The sequence below is a fragment of the Somniosus microcephalus genome, chromosome 15, assembly GCF_052327205.1.
Source record: "Somniosus microcephalus isolate GS21.2 chromosome 15, FLI_Smic_1.0, whole genome shotgun sequence".
Lineage (NCBI taxonomy): Eukaryota > Metazoa > Chordata > Chondrichthyes > Squaliformes > Somniosidae > Somniosus > Somniosus microcephalus.
In genome coordinates this window covers 120,635,653-120,656,318 of record NC_141001.1, presented here as the reverse complement: position 1 = coordinate 120,656,318, position 20,666 = coordinate 120,635,653, and the positions used below count along the sequence as shown (strand labels likewise).

General features: G+C 48.9%; 1 protein-coding gene across 1 annotated transcript in view; it reads left to right on the top strand.

The window, feature by feature from the left end:
• Window positions 1–20,666, top strand: part of LOC147107190 (F-actin-monooxygenase mical2-like) — a 413,970-nt gene that overhangs the window by 288,417 nt on the left and 104,887 nt on the right. Inside the window, exons 25-26 of the mRNA XM_086008370.1 lie at window positions 10,874–11,054; window positions 19,008–19,189. Coding sequence (XP_085864496.1) covers window positions 10,874–11,054; window positions 19,008–19,189 — 363 coding nt within the window. The remainder of the gene's footprint in view (window positions 1–10,873; window positions 11,055–19,007; window positions 19,190–20,666) is intronic.

The window sequence follows — 20,666 nt, the reverse complement described above, 5'->3', positions numbered from 1 at the left end:
TTGAAAAAAATAATTTTATTTTCTAACGGGGCTAAAAATAAACTTACCTTGCTTTAAAGTTTTTAACAATAATAAACCTGTGGAAAAAATGTTTTAATTTTAATTAATTCACCACTTACCTTGTAAAAAGCAGGCCTTATGCCTGCTTTTTATATGTGTAAATTCTGCAGACTTACCCTCCCGGGAGAACCTGTAAAAAAAAACTAAGTTCAATGCGCAAGCGCAGCCTCTCCCGGGCACGCATTCAAACTCTTAACCTCTTCGTTCAGGGGAACGGAAGTGTCGGTTTCCCACGCATGCGCAGTGCATGCAGGAAATCGACACTTCCATTGGGCTTACGGGTGAGTACCCCGTGCGTACTCACCCGTGGAGACCCGAATTTCTGCGCCATTGACTTTAAGTTGCTTTTTTTGCTGATTGTCTCTTCACATAGAAGATAGGAGATACGAGCAGGAGTAGGCCATTCGGCCCTTCGAGCCTGCCGACAGCAAGGCCGAGATAGGCAACTCAGCAGAGCCAGGCTGTCCTTTAGCCTGATGGCAACACACTGTGTGAGACTGAGCCGTACTGAACAGGGAGGGCCTGGGTCCTACACAGACCCCCAGTCTGTTCTTAGCTAGCTGATCTCAGTCAGTGTAGGTGCTACTATTGGTCATACATAGCGTGCTTGGGGCTCAGGAGATGGGAAACCAGTAGGGAAGGTCCTCGCTTTGGACTGTTGCCCCCGGGATCCCTCCCTGAAGTGCGGACATGAGATGAGGACAGACTGGGCTCGGATGTGGTCCCTTCTCATGGTCAAAGAGCCCTCCATCATTCAATGTCCTGGCTTACTGTTGGAGAATGGGCACTGGGGTGACCTAACAGATGGCGTAGTGCTTATGTTCCTGGGCAAATAATCCGGAGAAAGTACTGACATGAATCTTGTCATTCATGTGAAAATGACTTATGAAATGATACTGGGCGGCCTGCGGGTGGCGCTGTCCAGGGAGAGTATAAATACTCGGGCATGGGCCCAGCTTGCTCAGGGACATTCGTTAACAGGAACTAGTGAAGGACACAACTAGATCTCCATGTTGAAAAACAGTTGATTAAAGCCTTGTTTAATACTTAGGCCAAGTAGTTTTCTTACATCACGTACGTTCAAATCTCACCGTGGTGGTTTGAGAATTTAATTTAGTTAAAAAAAAATCTGGAAGTAAAAAGCTGGTCTCAGTTAAAGTGACCATGAATCTGTCGGATTGTCGCAAAAACCCAACAGGTTCACTGATGCCCTTTAGGGAAGGAAACCTGCCGTCCTTACCCGGTCTGGGCCTATACGTGACTCCAATCCCACACCAACGTGGTTGACTTTGAACTGCCCTCTGAAATGTCCCAACAAGCCACTCAGTTTGTATCAAACCCACTATCAGTGGTTCAAGAATGCGGCCCACCACCACCTTCTCAGGGCAACTAGGGGATGGGCAATAAACGCCGGCCTTGCCAGCGACGCCCACATCCCGAGAATGAATCATTATAAAAGGCGGTACCGACAGCAACGAAGGAGCAACACTGGAAGTGAAATTTCCGCTTCTTAAACATAACACTGCATGGGACAGAGTCCGAGCGTGTAGCCGGAGAAAGCAAGGTGAAAAGAAATGTGGAAAGAGGCAGGTGAAGGACACCCGGGCTAGATGACTCTCCACTTATGGACATACGTTATCTGCAGCCACAGGCCAACGGTTTCAATGGCCTCGATTTACAAATACAAAGACTTGCATTTCTATAGCGCCTTTCACCACCTCAGGACGTCCCAAAGCGCTTTACAGCCAATGAAATACTTTTTGAAGTGTGGTCACTGTTGTAATGTAGGAAACAAGGCAGACAATTTGCACACAGCAAGATCCCACAAACAGCAATGTGATAATGACCAGAAAATCTGTTTTAGTGATGTTGACTGAGGGATTAATATTGGCCCCAGGACACTGGGGAGAACTCCCCTGCTCTTCTTCGAAATAGTGCCGTGGGATCTTTTACGTCTGCCTGAGAGAGCAGACGGAGCCTCGGTTTAACGTCTCATCGAAAGACGGCCCCTCCGACAGTGCGGCGCTCCCTCAGTACTGCCCCTCCGACAGTGCGGCGCTCCCTCAGTACTGCCCGTCCGACAGTGCAGCGCCCCCTCAGTACTGCCCCTCCGACAGTGCGGCACTCCCTCAGAACTGCCCCTCCGACAGTGCGGCGCTCCCTCAGAACTGCCCCGCCGACAGTGCAGCACACCCTCAGTACTGCCCCTCCGACAGTGCGGCGCTCTCTCAGTACTGCCCCTCCGACAGTGCAGCGCCCCCTCAGTACTGCCCCTCCGACAGTGCGGCACTCCCTCAGAACTGCCCTTCCGACAGTGCAGCACACCCTCAGTACTGCCCCTCCGACAGTGCGGCGCTCCCTCAGTACTGCCCCTCCGACAGTGCTGCACTCCCTCAGTACTGCCCCTCCGACAGTGCGGCACTCCCTCGGAACTGCCCCTCCGACAGTGCAGCGCTCCCTCAGTACTGCTCCTCCGACAGTGCGGCACTCCCTCAGTACTGCCCATCTGACAGTGCGGCGCTCCATCAGTACTGCCCCTCCAATAGTGCAGCACTCCCTCAGTACTGCCCCTCCGACAGTGCGGCGCTCCATCAGTACTGCCCCTCCGACAGTGCAGCACTCCCTCAGTACTGCCCCTCCGACAGTGCGGCACTCCCTCGGAACTGCCCCTCCGACAGTGCAGCACTCCCTCAGTTCTGCCCCTCAGACAGTGCAGCGCTCCCTCAGTACTGCTCCTCCGACAGTGCGGCAATCGCTCAGTACTGCCCCTCTGACAGTGCGACGCTCCCTCAGTACTGCCACTCCAATAGTGCAGCACTCCCTCAGTACTGCCCCTCCGACAGTGCAGCACTCCCTCAGTACTGCCCCTCAGACAGTGCAGCGCTCCCTCAGTGCTGCCCCTCCGACAGTGCGGCACTCCCTCAGTACTGCACCTCCGACAGTGCAGCGCTCCCTCAGTACTGTTCCTCCGACAGTGCGGCGTTCCCTCAGTACTGCCACTCCGACAGTGCGGCGCTCCCTCAGTGCTGCCCCTCCGACAGTGCAGCACTCCCTCAGTACTGCCCCTCCTACAGTGCAGCGCTCCCTCAGTACTGCTCCTCCGACAGTGCAGCACTCCCTCAGCACTGCCCCTCCAACAGTGCAACGCCCCCTCAGTACTGCCCCTCCGACAGTGCAGCACTCCCTCAGCACTGCCCCTCCGACAGTGCGGCGCTCCCTCAGTACTGCCCCTCTGACAGTGCTGCACTCCCTCAGCACTGCCCCACCGACAGTGCGGCGCTCCCTCAGTACTGCCCCTCCGACAGTGCAGCACTCCCTCAGTACTGCCCCTCCGACAGTGCGGCGCTCCCTCAGTACTGCCCCTCCGACAGTGCTGCACTCCCTCAGTACTGCCCTTCCGACAGTGCGGCACTCCCTCGGAACTGCCCCTCCGACAGTGCAGCGCTCCCTCAGTACTGCTCCTCCGACAGTGCGGCACTCCCTCAGTACTGCCCCTCCGACAGTGCGGCGCTCCCTCAGCACTGCACCGGGAGTGTCAGCCCTGGATTATCTGCTGATCTCTCCGGAGTGGGACTTGAAGCCTTGACTTTCAGAGTCAGAGGTGAGAGCGCTATCCACTGAGCCACGGCTGACACGGGGTGGGATTGGCCTGTGCAGTTGGCCCCGGGGTGGGCGACACGTTCATACGTCGAAGCCCGGAGAGATTTTAACTCCCCGGACAGCATTTCCGCACTCAGAGCTGGACTCCCGGCCGAACCCGGGAGGAACCACAGCCTGGCTGTCGAGCAGCAGCGGGAATTCAGGCGGAAGGAGGCCCGAGCAGGGGACTCGCAGGAACGGTCCCCCGCAGCCCGGTAAGTGGTGGTGGGGGAGGGGGGAAGGGGGGAGTCCAGAGGTGATCGGGGCGGTGGGGGCGGGGGTGAAGGAAGCCCGGGTCTAGGGGAGGCCCAGGAATTCCTTGCAGGTCCAGTGGAGAACACCTGGCCCACCAGGAAACATTTAAAAATTGTTAAAGGTTACCTTGCTGGGGCTCATCTGGCTCTCTGGATTGAGTAGATTGGGCCGATACTCTCTGGAGTTTAGAAGAATGAGAGGTGATCTCATTGAAACATATAAGATTCTGAGGGGGATTGACAGGGTAGATGCTGAGAGGTTGTTTCCCCCTGGCTGGAGTGTCTGGAACTAGGGGGCACAGTCTCAGGATAAGGGGTCGGCCATTTAGGACTGAGATGAGGAGAAATTTCTTTGGAATTCTCTGCCCCAAAGGGCTGTGGATGCTCAGACTTTGAGTATATTCAAGGCTGAGATCGATGGATCTCATTGAAGGGCGGAGCAGGCTCGAGGGGCCGAATGGCCGACTCCTGCTCCTAATTCTTATGTTCTTATGTCCCCCCTCCCAGCAGGTTTGACCTGTTGGGGAAAGAGTCACTGCTCCCTGAGCTCAGGCCTGTGGCTAAAATGGCAGCCTGGGCCAGAGTGATGTCAATCATGGCCATTAATGTTTTAGTGTGTGTGTTCACGCTCTTAACGCTTGTTGGAAAATCCCGCTCCCACCCACTTCCTAAAAATCAGGGCAACAATACCGAGTATAAAGACTGATAATTGTGAATCGTTGGAATTCTCTGCCCCAGAGGGCTGTGGGTGCTCATAGAAACATAGTAGATAGGAGCAGGAGTAGGCCATTCGGCCCCTCGAGCCTGCTCCGCCATTCAGTGAGATCATGGCTGATCATCCAAATTCAGTACCTTGTCCCTGCTTTCTCCCCATACCCCTTGATCCCTTTAGCCTTAAGAAATATATCTAACTCCTTCTTGAATATTTTTAATGAATTGGCCCCAACTGCCTTCTGTGGTAGAGAATTCCATAGGTTCACCACTCTCTGGGTGAAGAAATTCCTCCTCATCTCAGTCCTAAATGGCTTACCCCTTAACCTTAGACTGTGACCCCTGGTTCTGGACTCCCCGGCCATCGGGAACATCCTTCCTGCATCCAGTCTATCAAGTCCTGTTAGTATTTTATAAGTTTCAATGAGATCCCCTCTCATTCTTCTAAACTCCAGCTAGTATAAGCCCAATCAACCCAACCTCTCCTCATACGTCATTCCTGCCATCCCAGGTATCAGCCTGGTGAATCTTCGCTGAGCTCCCTCCATGGCAAGAACATCCTTCCTCAGATAAGGCGACAAAAACTGCACACAATACTCCAGGTGTGGTCACACCAAGGCCCTGTACAACTGCATCAAGATATCCTTGTTCCTGTACTCGAACCCTCTCGCTACGAAGGCCAACATACCATTTGCCTTAACCGCCTGCTGCACCTGCATGCTTACCTTCAGCGACTGGTGCACAAGGACACCCAGGTCTCGTTGCACTTCCCCTTCTCCCAATCTATTGCCATTCAGATAATAATCTGCCTTCCTGTTTTTGACACCAAAGTGGATAACCTCGCATTTATCCACATTATATTATATAAGAACAAGTAGGAGCAGGAGTAAGTCATACGGCCCCTCTGGCTTGCTCCGCCATTCAATAGGATCATGGCTGATCCGAACCTAGACTCACGTCCACTTCCCTGCCCTCTCCCCGTAACCCCTAATTACCTTGTCTGCTATCTGTCTAGGAAACTGTCTATCTCTGTTTTAAACTTATTTAATGTTGCAGCTTCCACAGCTCTCTGGGGTAGCAAATTCCATAGATTTACTACCCTCTGAGTGAAGAAGTTTCTCCTCATCTCAGTTTTGAAAGGGCAGCCCCTTATTCTAAGATTATGCCCACTAGTTCTAGTCTCACCCATCAATGGAAACATCCTCACCGCATCCACCCGATCAAGACCCCTCACAATCTTATATGTTTCGATAAGATCGCCTCTCATTCTTCTGAACTCCAATGAGTAGAGGCCCAACCTACTCAACCTTTCCTCATACGTCAACCCCCTCATCTCTGGAATCAACCAAGTGAACCTTCTCTGAACCGCCTCGAGAGCAAGTATATCTTTTCTTAAATATGGAAACCAAAACTGCACGCAGTATTCCAGGTGTGGCCTCACCAATACCCTGTATAACTGCAGCAAGACTTCCCTGTTTTTATACTCCATCCCCCTTGCAATAAAAGCCAAGATTCCATTGGCCTTCCTGATCACCTGCTGCACCTGCATACTAACTTTTTGTGTTTCATGCACCAGGACCCCCAGATCCCTTTGTACTGTAGCACTTTGCAGTTTCTCTCCATTTAGATAATAACTTGCTCTTTGATTTTTTCTGCCAAAGTGCATAACATCACACTTTCCAATATTATATTTCATCTGCCAAATCTCTGCCCACTCACTTAGCCTGTCTATGTCCTTTTGCAGGTTTTTAATGTCCTCCTCACTCACTGCTTTCCCTCCCATCTTTGTATCGTCGGCAAACTTGGATACATTGCACTCGGTCCCTTCCTCCAAATCGTTAATATAGATTGTAAAGAGTTGGGGTCCCAGCACTGACCCCTGCGGAACACCAGTAGTTACTGATTGCCATCCTGAGAATGAATCATTTATCCCAACTCTTTGTTTTCTGTTAGATAGCTAATCTTCCACCCATGCCGGTATATTACCCCCAATCCCGTGATTTTTTATCTTGATCAGTAATCTTTTGTGTGGAACCTTGTCAAAAGCCTTATATTGCATCTGTCATGCTTCTGCCCAATCACCCAACCTGTCCAAATCATACTGGAGTTTCTCGGCATCCTCCTTACAGCACACACTCGCACCCAGCTTTGTGTCGTCTGCAAACTTGGAGATATTACATCCAATTCCCTCGTCTAGATCATTAATATATATTGTGAATAGCTGGGGTCCCAGGACCGATCCCTGCGGTACCCCACTAGTCACTGCCTGCCACTCGGAAAAAGACCCGTTTATTCCAACTCTTTGCTTTCTGTCTGCCAACCAGTTCTCTATCGAAGTCAATACCTTGCCCGCAATCCGATGTGCCTTAACTTTACACGCTAATCTCTTATGTGGCACCTTATCGAAAGCTTTTTGAAAGTCCAAATACACCACATCCACTGGTTCTCCCTTATCTATTTTACAAGTTACATCCTCAAAAAATTCCAGTAGATTAGTCAAGCACGATTTACCTTTTGTAAATCCATGTTGACTTTGTCCGATCCTGTCACTGTTTTCCAAGTGCTCTGCTATTACATCCTTTATAATGGGCTCTAGCATTTTCCCCACTACCGATGTCAGGCTTACCGGTCTGTAATTCCCCGTTTTCTCTCTACCACCTTTTTTGAATAGTGGGGTAACATTAGCTACCCTCCAATCCATGGGTACTGTTCCAGAGTCTATCGAATGTTGGAAGATGACCAGCAATGCATCTATTATTTCTAGGGCCACTTCCTTAAGTACCCTAGGATGTAGACCATCAGGCCCTGGGGATTTATCGGCCTTCAATCCCGTCAATTTCCCTAACACCATTTCCCTACAAATAATGATTTCTTTCAGTTCCTCCCTCTCATTAGACCCTATCTTCCCCGACATCTCTGGGAGGTTATTTGTGTCCTCCTTTGTGAAGGCAGAACCAAAGTATGTATTTAATTGGTCTGCCATTTCTTTATTCCCCATTATAAATTCCCCTGATTCTGACTGCAAGTAACCTACGCTTGACTTCACCAATCTTTTTCTCTTCACATATCTATAAAAGCTTTTACAGTCAGTTTTTATGTTCCCTGCTACCTTACATAGAAACATAGAAGATAGGAGCAGGAGTAGGCCATTCGGCCCTTCGAGCCTGCTCCGCCATTCAATGAGATCATGGCTGATCATCCAAATTCAGTACCCTGTCCCTGCCTTCTCCCCATATCCCTTGATCCCTTTAGCCTCAAGAAAAATATCCAACTCTTTCTTGAATATATTTAATGAACTGGCCTCCACCGCCCTCTGTGGCAGAGAATTCCACAGGTTCACCACTCTCTGGGTGAAGAAATTCCTCCTCATTTCAGTCCTAAATGGCTTACCCCTTATCCTTAGACTATGACCCCTGGTTCTGGACTCCCCGGCCATCAGAAACATCCTTTCTGCATCAAGTCTGTCCAGACCTGACAGAATTTTATAGGTTTCGATGAGATCCCCTCTCAATCTTCTAAACTCCAGTGAGTATAAGCCCAATCGACACAATCTCTCCTCGTACTTCATTCCTGCCATCCCAGGTATCAGCCTGGTGAATCTTCGCTGCACTCCCTCCATGGCAAGAACGTCCTTCCTCAGGTAAGGTGACCAAAACTGCACACAATACTCAAGGTGCGGTCTCACCAAGGCCCTGTACAACTGCAGCAAGACATCCTTGTTCTTGTACTCGAACCCTCTCGCTACAAAGGCCAACATACCATTTGCCTTCTTAACCGCCTGCTGCACCTGCATGTTTACCTTCAGTGACTGGTGCACAATAACACCCAGGTCTCTTTGCACTTCCCCTTCTCCCAATCTATTGCCATTCAAATAATAATCTGCCTTCCTGTTTTTGCCACCAAAGTGGATAACCTCACATTTATCCACATTATAGTGCATTTGCCATGTTTCTGCCCAATCACCCAGCCTGTCCAAATCGTATTGGAGTTTCACGACATCCTCCTCACAGCTTACCCTCCCACCCAGCTTTGTGTCATCTGCAAATTTGGAGATATTACATCCAATTCCCTTGTCCAGATCATTAATATATGTTGTGAACAGCTGGGGTCCTAGGACCGATCCTTGCAGTATCCCACTAGTCACTGCCTGCCACTCGGAAAATGACCCGTTTATTCCAACTCTTTGCTTTCTGTCCGCCAACCAGTTCTCTATCCAAGTCAATACCTTGCCCCCAATCCCATGTGCCTTAATCTTATGTGGGACCTTATCGAAAGCCTTCTGAAAGTCCAAATACACCACATCCACTGGTTCTCCCTTATCTATTTTACCAGTTACATCCTCAAAAAATTCCAGTAGATTAGTCAAGCATGATTTACCTTTTGTAAATCCATGTTGACTTTGTCCGATCCTGTCACTGCTTTCCAAGTGTTCTGCTATTACATCTTTTATAATAGACTCTAGCATTTTCCCCACTATCGATGTCAGGCTTATCGGTCTATAATTCCCCGCTTTTTCTCTACCACCTTTTTTGAATAGTGGGGTAACATTAGCTACCCTCCAATCCATGCGTACTGTTCCAGAGTCTATCGAGTTCTGGAAGATGACCAGCAATGCATCTACTATCTCTAGGTCCACTTCCTTAAGTACCCTGGGATGTAGACCATCAGGCCCTGGTGATTTATCGACCTTCAGTCCCAACAATTTTCCTAGCACCATTTCCCTACAAATACTGATTTCTTTCAGTTTCTCCCTCTCATTAGACCCTATGTTCCCCGGCATCTCTGGGAGGTTATTTGTGTCCTCCTTTGTGAAGACAGAACCAAAGTATGTATTTAGTTGGTCTGCCATTTCCTTGTTTCCCATTATAAATTCCCCTGATTCTGACTGTAAGGGACCTACGCTTGACTTCGCCAATCTTTTTCTCTTCACATATCTATAAAAGCTTTTACAGTCAGTTTTTATGTTCCCTGATAGCTTACTCTCATATTCTATTTTCCCTTTCTTAATTAATTCCTTTGTCCTCCTTTGTTGACTCCTAAACTGCTCCCAATCCTCAGGATTATTGCTTTTTCTAGCCAATTTATATGTCCTCTCCTTGGATCTTATGCTATCCCTAATTTCCCTTGTTAGCCACGGTTGAGTCACCTTTTTTGTTTTATTTTTATGCCAAACTGGGATGAACAAATTCTGTAGCTCATCCATGCGGTCTTTGAATGTTTGCCATTGCCTATCCACCATCAACCCTTTGAGTGCCATTTCCGAATCAATCCTACCCAACTCGCTCCTCAGACCATCGTAGTTTCCTTTATTTAAATTGAGGACCCTTGTCTCTGAGTCAACTACTTCATTCTCCATCTTAATGAAGAATTCGATCATATTATGATCGCTCCGACCCAAAGGGCCTCGTACAACAAGATTGCTAATTAATCCTTTCTCATTACATAATACCCAGTCTAAGATGGCCTGATCTCTGGTTGGTTCCTCGACATATTGGTCCAGGAAACCATCCCGTAAACACTCCAGGAATTCCTCCTCCACAGTATTGTTACTAATTTGGTTGGCCCAATCTATATGTAGATTAAAGTCACCCATGATGCCCTTATTGCACGCTTCTTTAATTTCCCTTTTAATGCCATCCCCAACCTCCGCCTTACTGTTTGGAGGTCTATATACCACTCCCACTAATGTTTTTTTCCCCTTAGTATTTCTCAATTCTACCCATACAGATTCCACATCATCAGAGCTAATATCCTTCATTGCAATTGTATTAATCCCTTCTTTAACCAGTAATGCTACCCCACCTCCCTTTCCTTTTTGCCTATCTTTCCTGAATATCGAATACCCATGGATGTTGAGTTCCCAGTCTTGGCCACCCTGGAGCCATGTTTCCGTAATCCCAACCAAATCATATTCAGTCGTTGAGCATATTCAAGGCTGAGATTGATGGATTTTTGGACTCTAAGGGAATCAAAGGATATGGCGATCGGGCAGGAAAGCGGAGTTGAGGTAGAAGATCAGCCATGATCTTATTGAATGGCGGAGCAGGCTCGAGGGGCCGAATGGCCGACTCCTACTCCTATTTCTTATATTCTTATAATCTGGAGGCACTTGTTAGTCAGCATTCAGGAATGTGATACCTAGGCCTAACCTTCATCGCTACATCTCCAAGGTTGACTGACCACCATATTCCGTGTCATTTCTCCCACAGTTTATCCACTCCAGTCTGGATTAGTCACTAGTAAAAGGACTAAATGTGCGTCTGGAGACTTGGATCTGCTTGAGACGTGCCCCACCCTGGACAGACACTCACCTCTAAGATCTCCTGATGTCGACGTGATTGGACGCAACCTCCTGGCAATCCGCGTCATGGTGACCAGTGATGGGAGCAGGTATTTCTGACCTTAACCTTACATCGCACTGAAGGCAATCGGCAGCAGTTTTCCTGGTTGACCTGCCCACCTCCCCCACACCCCAGAAGCCAGTTATACTGCATGTTTCGCACTGAGGTGAAGGAGTTTCGGCTGCACCGACTTTAACCCCTCAACTCCAAGCCCAATTTATAAAAGTATGTATTAATGCTCAGTTACATAACTGAGTTATCGAATTGTAGTATAATACAGCTCAGGAGGAGGCCATTTGGCCCATCGTGCCTGTGCTGTCTCTTTGAAAGAGCTCCCCAATTAGTCCCACTCTTCACTGCCCTTTCCTCATAGCATTGCAATTATGTGCCGTGGAATACTCGCGTTCCTGCAGATTAAGGAACTAGGAACAGGAGGAGGCCATTCAGCCCCTCGAACTTGTTCTGCCCTTCAATTAGATCGCGACTGATCTGTATCTTAACTCCATCTGCCCGCCTTGGTTCCGTAACCCTTAATACCCTGGCCTAACAAAAATCTATCGATCTCAGTTTTGAAATTTTCAATTGACCCTCAGCTTCTGCAGCTTTCTGGGGGAGAGAGTTCCAGATTTCCACCACCCTTTGTGTGAAGAAGTGCTTCCTGACATCACCCCTGAACGGCCTGGCTCTAATTGTAAGGTTCTGCCCCCTTGTTCTGGACTCTCCCCCCACCCACCAGAGGAAATAGTTTCTCTCTCTACCCTATCGATTCCTTCAATCATCTTAAACACCTCAATTAGCACACCCCTTAATCTACAGTTAGTGCTCTCTCAGCTATTGCATTGGAGTTATACCAATTGGTGTAAGTTGGCCTCCTTGAGTGGGTCTTGAACCATATTTCTCTGGTACACTCTGCAGTCACAGCAGGACCTGTCTCTGAATATTATTCTGCATCTTTTTTTGGCCAAATATACCCGGCATTCCTCAGAATGATACAAAGAAAGAAAGAATTTGCATTTACACAATGCCTCCAACATCTCTTGAATATCCCAAAGCTCTTCACAGCCAATGAATGGCTTTTAACGTAAAGTCGCTGCAGTTTTGTCGGCAAAGGCGACAGCCAATTTGTGCACAGCAAGCTCCCACAAATAGCGATGAAATAAATGACTAAGATATTAAGGGGAACTGATAGGGTAGATAGAGAGAAACTATTTCCACTGGTTGGGGAGTCTAGGACTGGGGGCAGAGTCTAAAAATTAGAGCCACACAAAGGGTGGTAGAGGTTTGGAACTCTCTTCCGCAAACGGCAATTGGTGCTAGATCAATTGTTAATTTTAAATCTGAGATTGATAGATTTTTGTTAACCAAAGGTATTAAGGGATACAGGCCAAAGGCGGGTGGATGGAGTTAGGTCGCAGATCAGCCATAATCTCATTGAATGGCGGAACAGGCTCGAGGGGCTGAATGGCCTCCTCCTGTGCCTATGTTCCTATGCACCAGTCATTCTATTTTTTGGTCCTGTTGTTTGAGGGATAAATATTGGCCCCAGGACACCGGGGAGAATTCTCCTGCTCTTCTTCGAAATAGTTCCGTGGGGTCTTTTACGTCCACCTGACCCAGTCAGACAGGAGGGAGTCTCAGTCGAACGTCTCAACACGTCCTCAGGACGTCCCAAAGCGCTTCACTGCCAATGAATTACTCTTTGACGTGTAGTCACTGTCGTTATGTAGAGAAAGGCAGCAGCCAATTTGCGCACAGCAAGCTCCCAAAAACAGCACCTTATCACATAGGAGAACATATGGTGAAATGGGCAGACACACGGCAGATGACATTTAATGCAGAGAAGTGTGAAATGATACATTTTGGTAGGAAGAATGAGGAGCGGCAATATAAACTAAATGGTACAATTTTAAAGGGGGTGCAGGAACAGAGAGACCTGGGGGTGTAGTACACAAATCTTTGAAGGTGGCAGGACAGGTTGAAAAGGCTGCTTTAAAAAAAAAAGAGCATACGGGATCTTTGGCTTCATAAATAGAGGTATAGGGCTCGAATTTCATCGGGTCGTGGAGGCGGGATCAGAGGTGTGTGGGGGGTTAAAATTGCAAAAACTGGCAGGCGGGCCCAACCCCGCCTCCATCCCGCCTCCAAGCAATTTTCATTAAATCGTGTCTACTGGTCCCGTCTCCGTCCCGCCTCCAAGAGGCGGGATAGGCCGTTAAGGCCCTTAACAAGCACTAAATTGCCTCTATAATGCCATTTTGATAGGCCTTTGTGATTTTAACCCTTTTCCAACGTGAAGCACGCCTGCTCTGAAACACGACGGTGAAACCTGGTGGGAGCACAATTGGATTGCTGACTATTAGCTGCAGCTCCAGCATTAAATGTGAGATTTGATCAGTCATCATTTGCAGGTGGCAGGATTTTGTTGTCTCAGGTCTGGGGCAACTTTTAGAAGGCATAGCCACAGCTGTGGAAGTTTGGAGCCTGACACCCATCTCCAGTGTGACCTCCTGGGAAACCCCTCTCGCCACCTTCACTGAGTGCTTCCTCAACTGAGGCATATACCAAGTAATCCCTCAATGTGGAAGTTCCATTTGCGAAATGACACACACCACAACTGCAGCAGTAGCCATCAGATTTTTTATTTACAGTAATCATCTGATGGCTTTTTAACATAAAACCACCCAAGTGACTACCCTTGTGACTATTTGTGCAGTATCTTTCTCTTACATGTGCTCCTACGTGGTGCTTCCCCTGTGGCTTCAGCAGATGTGGAGGCCCCTTGCTCACTTTCCTGCTGCTCCTGTCTTGACACCTTTGGCGGGCGTCCTCTGGGGTTGCGAACCTGTGAGGGCTCGTCAACAGTCTGCTGCTCCTGCGGCTGTGCAGGGGTTGAGACGCTGATCTCAGTTGGGCGTGGACTCTGGTGGGGCTCTGAGCGAGGGCTCTGCAGTGGCATGGAAGTGTGAGCGCTTGGAGAGGAGCCCCCACTTCCTTGATGTCTGCCACCAACTTCCCTCTCATGGGTCAGGTCCCCCTCAGCGCTTGCAAGTGGCTTGAGAGCACCTTGCTGCACATCAGGGGGCCATGGGGACCCGTATCTGCACTGGCAGTCCTACTCAGAAGGACTTCCATGAAGGTCTGGTTTCTCTGTTCAATAGGTGACCATCGCTCCTCCAGAGATGTCATTCTATTCAGAACACTCACCATGTTTTCTGCACTCTGGCGACTTATCACCTCCATGGAGGTTGCCATCCTTTCCATGGTGATGCGTTCATGCGCCAATGACTCCACAAAGGCTCTGCTCATGTTCGCAATGGACTCCTCCATTCGCTCCACACTCGCAGCGACCCTGGAGACAAAACCTGCCAGAGACTCCTGCATCTGTTCCTGGAGTTCCAGCCCCGCTGATCTTATGGATGGACCCAGAGGCAGAGGGTCGACATGCAGCTGAGCCGAGCTGGGAGAGTCCTGCGCCCTCCGACTAGGACTCTCCACTGCTGTCCCTGTCTCCACCATCTGCTGATGCTCACTTGTGAGCTGTGATACACCAGGTGATAACTCTACTCTATGTCCCGAAGGTCCCACCGAGGTGTGAGTGTCAAAGATGGTGCTGGGTGCGCTGAATTCTGCTGACGCTGCGCCCTTAGAGGTTGCAGCTTCCTCTGAGGAGTCTGGATGCTCAGGCTCTTCCTCCTGGCTAGTGGGGATGGGTGCTTGTGATGGTCCTGTGGGGGAGTAAAGGAAAGAGTCAGAGATGTGATGCCAAGGTTACATGCACATTGCATATAGCAGATGATCATAAGTCCATTTGTTAGAGCTTCAGAATCATTATCAGCGACTCATGCAATGTCAATGAGAGAGATGGAAACCTATTCTGTCACCAGCTTGCTGTGATGCGCCCGTCTGTCCGTCCCCCACTGGCGCCTCATCCTCCACTCCCACGATCTCCAGGACCGCCTCCTCCCAGGGGGTGAGCTGGGCTACTGAGGGTGGCCCTCCTCCTGTCCTCGCTCTTTCCCTTTTATTGTGAGCTCTCTTTTCCTGCAGTGAGGGAGACAAGTGGAGGTTGAGTGAGAATGAAGGAGTGAGTGTAGAGATTCCATAGCATAGAAGCTTAGAAGGAGACAAAGATGGAGTGAGGTGGAAAGACCAAGGGCCCTCCCTTTGTGTTGTCGGTTGTCTTCATAGCATCACAGTGAGGGCTGCATAGTCGAATAGTTATGTGAATGTGACCATAGAGAGAGAGGGAATGGGTAAGGGTGCATGAATGTCAGTGTCAAGTGGGATGTGGAGGAAGAGATTGCTAAAGCTGAGTGCTGGTGAGGAGAGGCAATGGGGATCAGATTGAGTGTGATGGGAAATTCCTACTCACTTTTCCAGTGCGCAGAAGGTCATGAAACCTCTTCCTGCACTGAAGCCAGGTTCTGCGGGTTACTGATAATGAGTTGACCTCCTCTGCCACCTGGGTCCACACAGCCTTGGTTTGCTGGGGAGGCTTCTTCCTCCCTGAAGAAGGGAAGAGCACCTCTTTATTTGCTCTTGCTCCCTCCACTAAAGCATGCAGGGCAACATCATCAAAGCGGGGTACAGACCTAGGTCTCTGGCTGGCCATTCTTCCTGCAGGTGCCTCTAGCTGCAAAGGCCAAAAGGTTGGCAGTCTGCAGAAGAAGCAAGGCTTGTTGCAGACCTTAAATGTAGCAGTAATGATGACGTCATCGGAGGCGACTTTCAGACTGGAAAAACTCATTGGCCATGGGTTCCCACACATTGGAACTCAATTGGCCAATTAAGTTAAAATGGCATCATTTTCCCACATCAATTTAGAATCGGGTGGCTAACATGAAATGCGGATTACATGACCCCAGTCCGCCCCTGAATCAAAATACAGCCCATAGAGTACAAAAGCAAGGAAGTTATGCTAAAGCTTATAAATCACTGGTTAGGCCTCAGCCGGAGCATTGTGTCCAATTCTGGGCCACACACTTTAGGAAGGATATCAAAACCTTGGAGAGGGTGCAGAGGAGATTGACCAGAATGGTCCCAGGGATGAGGGACTTCAGTTATGTGGAGAGACTGGAGAAGCTGGGGTTGTTCTCCTTAGAGCAGAGAAAGTCAAGGGGAGATTTAATAGAGGTGTTCAAAATTTCTGAAGGGTTTTGATGGGAGTAAATAAGGAGAAACTGTTTCCAGTGGCAGGAGGGTCGGTAACCAGAGGACACAGAGTGAAGGGAATTGGCAAAAGAACCAGAGGGGAGATGAGGAAACATGTTTTACGCAGCGAGTTGTTGTGATCTGGAACGCGCTGCCTGAAAGGGCGGTGGAAGCAGATTCAATAATAACTTTCAAAAGGGAATTGGAGAAATACTTGAAGGGAAGAAATTTGCAGGGCTGTGGGGAAAGAGCCGGGGGGAGTGGGACTAATTGGAGAGCTCTTTCAAAGAGCCGGCACAGGCACGATGGGCCGAATGGCCTCCTTCTGTGCTGTGCGATTCTGTGATTCGATTATTCCTTCAATTGTGCTTTGTCTAATGCCAATAACATCCTTGGGGCAAAGTACTTTCACACTAAATCCAACATTGTTGCAAGTGTTTAAATACACAGAGGACTCAGCCTCGCAGCCTCATGAATCCGAGTCTGAACTTGTGTTAGCGGAGTTGAACAGGGAATTACTCTTTTCACTGGCTCACTCTGATGTTCCGTAGGTCTGGTTCCAATAGTCTGAACATTCGTTCTACATCAGATCCTCTAACACAGGCGCTGACCTCATTCCTGACTATAGTGAAGGTAAAAAATGAGTCATTCAGTCTGGGAGCTGGTGAACACACTCCTTAGAAATTCATCTCTCCGGTTCTTTGTGCCTACACAGACCTTGGGAGAATGGGTTGAAATTATATTCGTGGCTGGACTTTTCAGTAGAAAGATTATTAGAACCAGAAGCTGATGAATGTAGCCCTAGACACCGTACCAGACACTAGAAAAAATACCTTCGGCACTTTGTAGGATGGTATAGAACTCGTGCTTTTTTCATATCTTTTGCTCTTATTTACTGCCCTAATGGACCCACCGTGGCATTGCTCATGACCATAGGAACATGAGGAGCCCCTCGAGCCTGTTCCGCCACTCAATTAGATCATGGATAAGTCAGTCGTTGCGTTGTTTTCTAAGGAATGGAGCATTCGATTGCATAACACGTACAACAACAGCATGCATTTATATAGCGCATTTAACACCCCAAGGTGCTTCACAGGAGTGTTATCAGACAGAATGTGACACTGAGTCACATGATGAGATATTAGGACAGGTGTAATGTATTATCACAGGGTTTGTCAACATTCCGTAGACCTCGGGCCCGATCGCCATTAGAACAATTGCTTTCTTCCGTTCACGCATTACTTTATTTTGAGCTTGAACATTCTCATCGGCACCTTCGGTCTCAATAATGTTATTGGCCCTAAAAAAAATCTCCATCCGCTCAATGTAAGAACTGAATGGTTCGCGAGCTCGGTCATACAGGCCAAGGCTTCCGATGAATCCCGTAGGCGCGGCCATGATTGTCCCGATCCCGTCGAACAGTGACTCAGCCGCTATCTGTGTACCTGTGAGAATCAGCGCCGCTGTTGCTGTGTATGTACACACGCGAAGGCGAAGCACAGGGGATTGTGCATCAGCATTAACAGTAAAACATCACAAAAATTCAGTTTAGGTGTTACAAATTCACCTTAAACTTGTCCACTTGAAGCTTGAACATTGTGTCCTTCCATGATCCCTAAAAATGTCTTTGGGATCCCATCCTCGTTGCCAAAGATGTAATATATGTGGGTAGAACAAATGAAGGACAGAGACAGGATGAGCTGCGAGTCCATGTGCTTGTTTACTTGGCCCAAGCGAACTGAGCATGCTCAGACTAAACCATGTGATAATACAACAACAACAGGTGTCCAAAAGCTTGGTCAAAGAGGCAGGTTTTAAGGCGGAGAGAGAGGTCACGAGGCAGCAAGACTGAGGGAGGGAATTCCAGAGCGTAGGGCCCAGGCGGTTGAAGGCACGGCCACCAATGGTGGAGAGATTAAAATCAGGGTTGAGCAAGAGGCCAGAATTGGAGGAGCGCAGAGATCTCGGGGGGTTGTAGGGCTGGAGGAGGTTACAGAGATAGGGAGGGGCGAGGCCACGGAGGGATTTGAAAACAAGGATGAAAATTTTAAAATCGAGGTGTTGCCGGACTGGGAGCCAATGTAGGTCATCGAGAACAATGTACTGCATATGTTTTTACTGAACAGAAGGTGAGAAAACACAACATATTACCAGAATCAAGAGCCAGTGAAAAGAGTAATTCTCTGTTCAACTCCGCTAACACAAGTTTAGACTCGGATTTATGAGGCTGCGAGGCTGAGTCCTCTGTGTACTTAAACCCTTGCAACAATGTTGGATTTAGTGTGAAAGTACTTTGCCCCAAGGATGTTATTGGCATTAGACAAAGCACAATCGAAGGAATAATCGAATCACAGAATCGCACAGCACAGAAGGAGGCCATTCGGCCCATCGTGCCTGTGCCGGCTCTTTGAAAGAGCTCTCCAATTAATCCACTTAAAAGGACATTGGCCAGTGATGATAAAGGAATGGCGATACATTTCCAAGTCAGGATGGTGTGTGTGACTTGGAGGGGAACTTGGAGGTGGTGGTGTTCCCAGGCGCCTGCTGCCCTTGTCCTTCCAGGTGGTAGAGGTCGTGGGCTTGGGAGGTGAAACGCTCCCGTGAAGCGTCTTGGGAGGTTTTTCTCCCTTAAAGGCGCTATATAAATGCAAGTTGTTGTTGAAGTTGAAGCTGGGTCACTGATTCCAGTTTCAGGTGTAGGATTGTACAGTATTTCACTAGTTTCAGTTTAATACTGAGGAGCTAGGCCTTATATCTCCATGTTTCAGTGTTACTTGTACCGTGACCTGTGCTTTCATTAACTGGACGCCGGCCTAATTCCTTTCTTTTCTTTTTGTTTCCACCCGAGCAGCTCTGAAGACGAGACAGAACCTCGCGCCGACCCCTCCGACAGTGAAGCAATGGTCGCCTCTAGCCCGGGAGCCTCCCTGTCAGGACCGCTGGCCAACGGACTGCGTCTGAGAGCCCGCGCGCCACAGAGTAAAGAGGAATCGCAACCCGGCCAATCCAACTCAAAGTCCAAGGCCCAGGAAGGTAAAGTTGCCTGGTCAAGCTCAAAGTCTGGCGTCTCCCCCCACCGCCCGCCCCCCTGCTCCCAAATACCTTTAATGATAGCTGTTGGCTGGAATGTGTAAAGTGGGCCTTTGAACGCAGAACTTTATCTCCATCTAATTGCTGTTCTTGTGTCAACAGGGTTTGATGGATGAAGTGAGGTTGACAGTTTCACTCGGCGAGAGCTGTACAATCGCTGCTTGACGTCATCCCCGGCAATCCTGTAACCTCCACTACCCCGAGAGCCAAATTCCCCCCATTCTCATTCACCCAATCCGGTAACCTTCACTACCCTTAGAACCAAATCCCCCCCCAACCCCACCGCCGCCCCCCCCATTCTCATTCACCCAATCGCTTACAAACTGCAATTAAAAATCCTCTTAAGTTTCTCTGTATAATCCCAACTGCAGGGATATTCCATCTCCCTCAACCCACCTCCCCACCCCAGACTCCCCCCCCCACCCACCCCCCGCCCCACCCAAAAACAAAGCACTGGGAGGTTTACCAAGATCAGCAAAGTTCTGAAGGAGATTATATTCCACTATTCACTGCTCCTCTCTTCACTCACACCAAAGTATCATTGGTAAAAGAACCAGAGGGGAGATAAGGAGATTTTTTTTTACGCAGCGAGTTGTTGCGATCTGGAACACACTGCCTGAAAGGGCGGTGGAAGCAGATTCAATAGCAACTTTCAAAAGGGAATTGGATAAATACTTGAAAATGAGAAATTTGCAGGGCTCTGGGGAAAGAGCAGGGGGGAGTGGGACTAATTGGAGAGCTCTTTCAAAGAGCCGACACAGGCACGATGGGCCGAATGGCCTCCTTCTGTGCTGTGTGATTCTACGATTCTATTGTTCCCCCTATTCTGCTTTGTCCACTGCCAATTAATCGGCAGAGCTAAGAGTGGAACAGCTTTAGAATTAAACGGTTGACAGTTGCATGAAGGGTTAACTCCTGTCTTGCGGCACAGGCTGAATTATTGTTCACAGAATCACAGAATCACAGAAGCCCCACAGTGCAGATAGAGGCCATTTCGGCCCATCGAGCCTGCACTGACACATATCCCACCCGATCCCCGTAACCCCTACACCAACACATATCCCACCCTATCCCCGTAACCCCACGTATTTAATCCCCCTAACACTAATGTCAATTTATCATAGCCAATCAATCAACTGTTGTCTAAACAGTTCCCAGCGCGATACAATCTGAGTGTGGGTCCATCTGCACCATAAGCTCAGCATTGGTGCAGGATGATTCCCACTCCACATGGCCACTGAGGTTTGAATGTAAGTTTGGAGTTCTGAGTGTCCTGAGCGAGGAGGACACAGACCCTCAGGACTGAGGTTCCATCCAGTGTGCTGTCAATCGTGGCTCACTGGGCCGCACCCTCTCACCTCGGAGCCAGCAGGTTGTGGGTTCCAGCAATACTCCCGTAAATCTGTGCGGACTTGCGTGG